At 45.5% G+C, this 8235-nt stretch overlaps 1 protein-coding gene across 7 annotated transcripts in view; it reads left to right on the forward strand.

The window, feature by feature from the left end:
* Abca4 (ATP-binding cassette, sub-family A (ABC1), member 4) overlaps positions 1-8235 on the forward strand; it is a 136180-nt gene that overhangs the window by 40602 nt on the left and 87343 nt on the right. For all 7 annotated transcript variants that reach the window (XR_375477.3, XR_003954273.1, XR_375478.3 and 4 more), the window contains 3 exons: positions 1042-1181; positions 2067-2183; positions 2802-2999. Coding sequence is in view for 4 of the 7 variants with exons in the window: in XM_017319439.1 (XP_017174928.1) it covers positions 1042-1181; positions 2067-2183; positions 2802-2999 (455 nt within the window). In the remaining 3 variants the exon portion in view is untranslated. The remainder of the gene's footprint in view (positions 1-1041; positions 1182-2066; positions 2184-2801; positions 3000-8235) is intronic.

Raw genomic sequence — 8235 nt, forward strand, 5'->3', positions numbered from 1 at the left:
AAACCATAGAAACACACAGATATTTACATTATGATTCATAACAGTAACAAGATTATAGTTATGGAATAGCAGTGATATAATTTTATGGTTAGGGGTAGGGGTCACCATATCAGGAACTGTATTAAAGGGTTGCAGCATTAGGAAGGTTGAGAGCCACTGGTTAACACTTTTAAGAAACCCCAGTGCCAGGGTTGATTCTCCTTGCTCTTGTTAAGTGGCCTTGGGCAAAGAGATTTCTCCCAGAAATCCTCCTTCCCCTTGTAGAGGAGAATGGTGCTCATAGAAGACTGGGCATGAGCCATGGGAGGCACCCCGCCCACTTGGAAAGGGAAAAGAGGGGACATTTCCCACTGATGTAACTGAACTGTGACGAAGTTCCAGGGGCAGAGAAGAGTGATGAAGGAGAAGGCAATGCAGAGTTACAATAAAGCTCAGGCCAATAGCATCCTGGCAAGCCTACAGGGCTGGCACGCCCCTGGCAAGCCTTCTCCCTCACTTTCACTATTTTGTTCTGGGATAGGCTCTGCAATTACAAAAAAAAGACAGCAAGAGACACAGCAGAAGGAGTTGAAGGCCGAGACAGTTACACACAGGAAGAGAAGGAGTTAGTAGATGTGGAATGACTTGAGACTACAGCTGAGATTGCAGCTGCAGGGCTGGGGTGGGGTGGGGTGGGGTGGGGTGGGGTGGGGTGGATGGTAGGGTGGGGGATGAGGGAAGATTTGGGCTTTCACTTCCTTTGGTCTCTTGCAAAAATCACAAGCCGGTTCCTTAGCCCCTCTCTTTTAAGCAGAAAAAAGCACAAGCGCAGCCCTGCCCTCTGTCTCAGCCCGGAGGCTGCTGTTAAGAGACACTACCGCAGTCTCTCTTAGTGGGAGCTTGTTATTAGTAGGGTCCAGCCTAATAACTTAGATTATTTCTCAAACCATCCAGTGTGGCATTGAATGGGAGTTAAGCATGTGACTTGATGCACTAATGACCTTGTTTAGTTATGAGCAGTGGGGAGCTTTGAAAAAAAAAATGTCCCTTTTCTCTTGACAGCATCCTTTTGTAATTCATTGATCCAGAGCCTGGAGTCAAACCCTTTAACCAAAATAGCCTGGAGGGCGGCAAAGCCATTGCTGATGGGAAAAATCCTCTTTACTCCAGATTCCCCTGCTGCTCGAAGGATAATGAAGAATGTAAGAGCCCAGCTGGTATCGTTCTCTTATATCTGGGACCTCCCAGAAGACAACGGTGTGCATGTGTGTGCATGTGCATGTAGAGTGTGTGTGTGTGCGTGCGTGCGTGCGTGCGTGCGTGCGTGTGTGTGTGTGTGTGTGTGTGTGTGTGTGTGTTTAAATAGGCTCCTGCCAATGACTCCCCTCTGGCTTATTTTCCCCTAAATGGATTCCTGGGTTTCCTCCCTGAAGCACAGTCACAGTAGGAATGCCTCGCTCTGGTGCCCTGCCTGGACCCACCCTCTCCGAAGTAGCCTGCAATCCTGCAACGGACTTTTCTTTCGCACTGTGTGACTTATATCCCTAATGGAAATGTTCAGCATTTTTTGATCTCTGGCTTCCTAGAACAGGCAAAGATGGGGAGGATAAATATTTGCTCACTAGAATCCCAAGTACAACTCAATGAGGCTTGGAATCAGTAGCATCATTATTGTACGTATCTCTGAGATACTAACAAATTAGATTCTGTCAATCCTAGAGTCTGAGGAATGGCAATATTCCAGGAAAGGAAAAGCACTTCCAAGAAGCCCCTTGTGGGTTGGAGAGATGGCTCAGCTGTTAAGAGAACTGGCTTCTCTTCCAGAGGACCAGTGTTCGATTCCCAGAACCCACATGGCAGCTCACGTGTGGTATATAGGCATACATAAAGACAAAACACCCATATACTTAAAATATTAAGTTACTATTTATTATTATTATTATTATTATTATTATTATAAAGAGGAAGAGGAGGAGGAGAAAGAGCTTTGCCTTAATATAACACCTTAAAGGTTTATGGTGAGGGCTAAAAGACAGAAGCAAAGGTTCTTACAATTTCTTCTGTTTGTTTCTGTGTGTCTATTTTAGGCCAACTCAACTTTTGAAGAACTGGATCGAGTTAGGAAGTTGGTAAAAGCCTGGGAGGAAGTGGGGCCCCAGATCTGGTACTTCTTTGAGAAGAGCACACAGATGACCGTGATCCGAGTAAGGATGCTCACAACATAGGATGGGGAGGGCCGTAGAGATAGTTCATTCCAACTTCAGCCAGGCCAAGCTATAGCGACAGAACCTCAAGCACTAGCCTGGAAATGTCACCAAGTGGCATCTCTGGTGTTGAGTGGGGAATAGGCTTCTTAAATTCTGTGGGACAATTTAAAAGTTGCCACAAGGTCAGTATTTTTCCCATGAATTCTCTTGAAGGCCTCAGGTTCAAAGAGGTGTCTCCTCAAAAGGCCAGCTCTATACTGCTAAGATGGTCACTTTTGTCTGTCTGGCCTCATTTGCAATTTTGTAAAGCTCAAGAGGCAAGAGCTCTCAATAGCAAGGCAATTAAAATGAGAACAAAGCAGAAGGCCATAAAAAGGAAATCTTCTATGTTATTTTTACATGCTCAGCAATACTTCTCCCATACTCTGCCTTGCCTCTCCTCTACATAGAAGCCTTTGTGTTAGAATAAGACAATAGAAGTTCAAGCCTCCTGGCTTGTTTAGTGAGCCTTCACGTCTCAATCAGTAATCATTAAAAATCTGACATGATCTGAGACTAAGGCCAAAGAGCCTGTGGAATTCTTAATTTCTGAGACATAATGTTCTTCTTCCCAAGGACACCCTGCAGCACCCAACCGTCAAAGACTTCATAAATAGGCAGCTCGGAGAAGAAGGCATTACCACCGAAGCCGTATTAAACTTCTTCTCTAACGGTCCCCAAGAGAAGCAGGCTGATGATATGACCAGCTTTGACTGGAGGGACATATTCAACATCACTGACCGATTCCTACGCTTGGCTAATCAATACCTGGAGGTAAGAGACAGCAATCCTCCTGAGGACCATAGTGAGCCTCTTAAAGATAACGTCATGGGTGAGGCTAGAGACCTGTTAGCCAGTCAGCTGGTGTTGGATTCAGTCTTTCATCCTTCCCACATAGACATAAGGGTCCACGGCCATCTGACAGCATCTTCTCTTCTAGACTTGCATGCAATTGTCCTCACCTCTCGCTAACTTCATGACTCCTCTGGCTCTCTCCTTTTCCCTTTCAGCACACATCCATTCCTAGATATCTCCTGTCTGCCATTGTTCCAATGACCTTCTGTTGGCCAGTATCCACCAAACCTTGAGTCTGAGTCTCGTCGATTACTGGACACCCTTACTCCAAAGTCTTAAGGGCATGTCAGATTCAGCATGTGTCAAAAAATAAACTCATGTTCTCCTTTCCTAGTAAATTCCTGCACTTCTAGTGCCAATTAATTTCAGTAGCCTTTTCAGATTCTTAAGCCAAGAACTTCATCTTTAATTTTCCTTTCTCTTTCACTGTCAGAGAGAGTGGTTCTAGACCGAGTATTACATGGTGCCACTTCTGTGCTGCATGTTTTTGTATCCACATGCCTTATCTCGTCCCCCAGCAATCCCATAGAGCATGTAGTGTTATCGCTGCCAGTACATAGACATAGAAGCCAAGGCTTAAAGAGGTTGAATAAGATCCCACAGCCATTAGGAGTACCAAACAGAGTCCAAATTTGGGTGTGCCTGAATTCAGAGCCAGCCCTGATGACCTCTTTCTTCCCCTGCCACGCCCAGTCACGGTGCTCTGTCTGTTTTCGACCTCCCAATTATCTCTCAACTCTACATCTTGCTCTCTGGGCTCTGGAGGGCTTGAGGCCTTGTACCAGCCTGTCTGAGCAGCTTTCTCCCTGGATTCCAGGGTTTGCGCTGTGTTAATCCAGGCATCCCTCCACGCAGACACCAGCATCACATTCCAAACACACATCTGCTTGCATCACTCAAATGTTTAAAGCCCGAATGACTCAACGCAGAAGCATCCAGCCTGTTTCTCTCCATTGGTAATGCCTCAGCTGCTGACAGCCCTCAGCACTCATCCTTGCACCAGAAAATTCCACAGAAGGAGGGGAACGCCTTTCTCACAGCATAAGCAATACCCCCAAAGGGCCTCCTCCCACGCCCCACTCCCTCTATCAGACTTCTGGGTCTTAATGCCTGGGGAGGGGAGTAGTTCTGACTGGGAGGCCTGGAACACATGCCACTGTGGGGGACTTTAAGCAAGATTCCTATGAAGTGAGGGAGGCATTGTCCCAAAAGAAGATGAAATGTGTGTCTGCTCAAGCCTATAGTGACTTTTTCTTTTGCTACCATCTACCTGTTCATTCTTGTTTGTTTTCTTTGTGGTACTGGGGGTAGAACCCAGGGCCTCATACAGGCCAAGCAAGTGCCCCACCACAGAGCTGCTGAGTCTCTTCAGTCCTACACATCTGCAATTTGAGACTTTGCCCTCAGGTCTTCCTTCTGCTGTCTCACAGGCTTGGAAATTCATTCCTTCATGATCTGCAGCCCTCCCCTCAGACCCTTCAGGCTCCTTTTCAAGTTCAAGTAGGAATAAGCTGTCTGTGTGTCCATCTCGGGCTTGACCGTCAAGATGGGTTACCTGGCATTAGTGGGCACATTTTAGTCATCTTCAGAGCTCAACCTCACAGCCTCCAAGATTTTCACACCTAAAGGTTGATCGCACCCAATGGGCTGGGCCTCAGCCTCCAAAAAACTAAGGCCATTAGGAGGCTGAAGTTTCTTCTAGAAACTGGAAAGGGAGTTAATCCGAGGCCTCTAGGAATGAGCTCTTCTGTCCCAGATGGTGAGTCCTCAGAATAACTCACTGGTGAGAAAAGGCCTGGCTCTGTGTTCTTGGCTGCTCTTGAGGACTCCCGCTGCCCCGGGGCCACGGCATTCCCTAGACCCTCCTTCTCTAGAACCCTGACGCTGACATCACTGCACACGCTCCTGAGGCATCTTCTTAGCTAGTACGAAGCATGGTGGCCGAAGCACCCGAGTTGAAGCAATCCCCATCTTACCTGAAGACAATAATGACCTTGGATGCTTTTTCTAAAACATATTCTGAGCACCAACCCAGACCAGCTGACTCAGAAGTCCCCTTGATTGCCCTGGTACTGCACGTATACTTACAGATCTGGGGCATTTACAGTGACCAATTGATCTCTTCCTTTCTTGCAGTTAAGCCCCCATCCCCAGGCCCACCATTGCTACCGCTGCCCCGTTGTCTTAATCTTAGGCAGACAGAGCCTGCGCATGGGTATGGGTCTGCCAGAGAGCTGATTTGCTCCTATACTGGTTCTCAGCAATGGTTTTGTGAGGTATAGGAAGAATAACTCTTGTCTTTGACTTGACTTTGTATTGTGTATGAAAAATTCCTTTCTTCCTTCTCTCCTTCACTCCCTTCCCCTCCCTCCCTTTGTGTTTCCCTCTCTCCCTTCTTTCTTTCCTTCCTTCCACACCCTACCAACTGACCTATATACCCCAGCCCTAAAGGAATTGTTTTTTTCTAAGCATCTTGTGTTTAATACAGTAGCAATAGATGCGTAATGAGTGTCATTCTCTTAAACAGTTAAGAATTAAGTCTCTGGGTTGAGATTTCGCTAGACTCAATTATCTACTGTTTGTTCCTCCGTCTGCATAGTTGTGAAATGTGGATTTTAGGAGTATTGACCCGATACTTGGCTGGTTCTGATAATTAAATGAGCTATTTCATGCAAGACACTGTCATATAAGAAGCACTAATCACTGTCAAATCTTAATCGAAGTACCAAAGAACCTGGCCTAAGTGGAATCTGGCCCCCAGCTGGTGGTGAGCTCTGTGCTCATGAAACTGCTGACCATATATCTAGTTTCTCAGCCACTGTGACTTCCCCAGGGCTTTGACGTACAGATCACTGTGACCAAGAGTCAGTGGCCTCCCCGTGGGGACCCCTACAAGGCTTTTGATAAAGGCTGTGGTAATGATTCGGTTTCTTATCATATTGCCCTTGGGTGGGGGTGGTAGTGGTGAGGGAAGCAAAGAGTTAAGGGACAGGAAGGAGAAGTCAGAGTGGGAGAGACAGTGAGGGACAGGGGCCACAGCGGTCTGCCTCAGCTCTTCAGCATCTGCTCTTGTGTTTTGGGCTATCTGGAGGAGCCTTGAAAACCCTGAGTAGCACGCTTGCCGTGGAACCCCTCTCTGATAGTTGTAAAGGTTTCTCCAGGACAGGGAAGCTAGTGTGTTGCCACCATGCCTTATTTAAGAATGCCAGCTCGGTACCTCCTTTTCAATCATGGGACTTGCACTAATGAGTGTGGAACACTTCCTCATGGGACAATCTAGGAGCCTACATCCGTGCCTATTCTAAAAACAGAAAACAAACCAAAAACACTTATGGAAAATTAGGCAAATGAATTCTGTTACCCATAACAATGGGATGCTTAATTGTGATATTGAAAAACAACAGAAGCTCTGAGAACAAAGAAGACATCTTTAAGATTTTCCTCGTTATGGGAAGTGAGAGTGATTCAGTAGATTTTCTTCTCAGAGACCAGAAGGGCTAAGTCTCTTCCTTCCTGCTTAGGGTGAGGTCTGTTCCATGGACGGAGTGCCCTGTAGGATATCCACTCTCCTGAATCTGTCTTGTGGATCCAGGTTAAACTGCCGCACATAGAGCGGTCCGACCTGTCCCACAGGGCTTATGGACTGGACTCTCTGCTTCTTATGAGTTATTCTGAGAAATTTGACACTCTAAGGCTTGATTTTCTTGAATGTACAATTCTAAGTAGGGATACAAGGTCATTGTGGAGAACAGGATGTGAGGGAGCACGGCAGCAAAGCACTTAACACATTCATCAGACCTGTGTGCAAATGCTAGGCTTTGGGGGCTCTTCATTTAGAACATTTAGGACCAATACCTCTTCAGAGCGGCTGTGGAGATGACATGAGACACTCTGGGCTCACACCAAGAGCATGTATGTACACATGGCAGCTGCTGCTCTGAACCATGAACGGAGTAAAGACTGTACCTTTTCTTACACTCGAAAATGCCTAAGCGTTAGTCATGGCGTCTCATGCTGACCTCTGGCTTAGCCCGGGTGAACTGGCTTAGAGTCACAGTTGGGTCTGTCTATTTCCAGAGCCTAGGAGGACAGCTCTGGGGCACGCTGGACTTGGACAGTGAACCAGGGGCTGAGAAACGTCCGTATCCTCCAGCTACCTTCTGGATAAAGCTTTCTGGTGACTGTCCCTCATCCCATAGCCAACTACTGGCTTTCTGCTGACCCTGAGAACTACAGGTTGAAGTGAGGCAAACCTCTTGGTTAGAAGGTGGACAGTTGTCTAGAGACAGCCATGCTAGTGTGGACATTTGTACCTGCACATCTCTCACATATAGAGTGGCTTTTCCCGGACAACATCCCATTACCCACATCTCCAAATCTAGGGAGCCTGAAATTTAGTGAGGACTTTATAGGTAATAATTTATGGGGAGTATGTTGGTTTATTTGTTATTTACTTTGTGTGTGTATGGTAGAGGGCTGTGTAGGGTGTGCTATGACATGTGGGGAAATCAGAGGACAGCTTGTAGAGTGATTTCTCTCCTTCTACCATATGGGATTTTAGGGTTAATAAATTCAGGTTTTCAGGCTTGGTAGCAAGTGACTTTACCCACGGAGCCATCTTGCTGATCCACATTTAGGTAAACGTCATAACTTCATATGCATGCACATTTTATTCGTAACCTATAGATGTCTCTATTCACATGTTTTCCATAGAAAAACACAATTACAAAAATCCACAAATTATCCTTCTGATTACCCTTTAGTTGAAATATTTATACTTCTCCTCTTCAATTTTTTTTTTGTTGTTGTTCAGCAAAAGGTTAAGCCTAGCATAAATCAAATACTATTTACAATTCACAGTGGATTTAAATTTCTTAGTACATTTGAATTTCAGGTCTTAAGTTTCATATCAGGAAGCTGAATTCAGCCAAACTTTAAAATAAAAATATCTCTAATCAAAGCATAAAATTGTACCTTAATCAATAACAGCTACCTTTTGCTAAGTCTTGAGAAAAAAATGTAGTCACTAATTGCTTTTCTTTGGCTATCAGCTCAGCCAGTGTGCATAACTCTTTATGAATTGGATGGTGGTTATTTTCTTGAATTATCAGAGTGGTTTTTTTTTTAACTACTTTTCCTTGGCACCTTTAATTCT

Source organism: Mus musculus, chromosome 3 (genome assembly GCF_000001635.26).
Source record: "Mus musculus strain C57BL/6J chromosome 3, GRCm38.p6 C57BL/6J".
Lineage (NCBI taxonomy): Eukaryota > Metazoa > Chordata > Mammalia > Rodentia > Muridae > Mus > Mus musculus.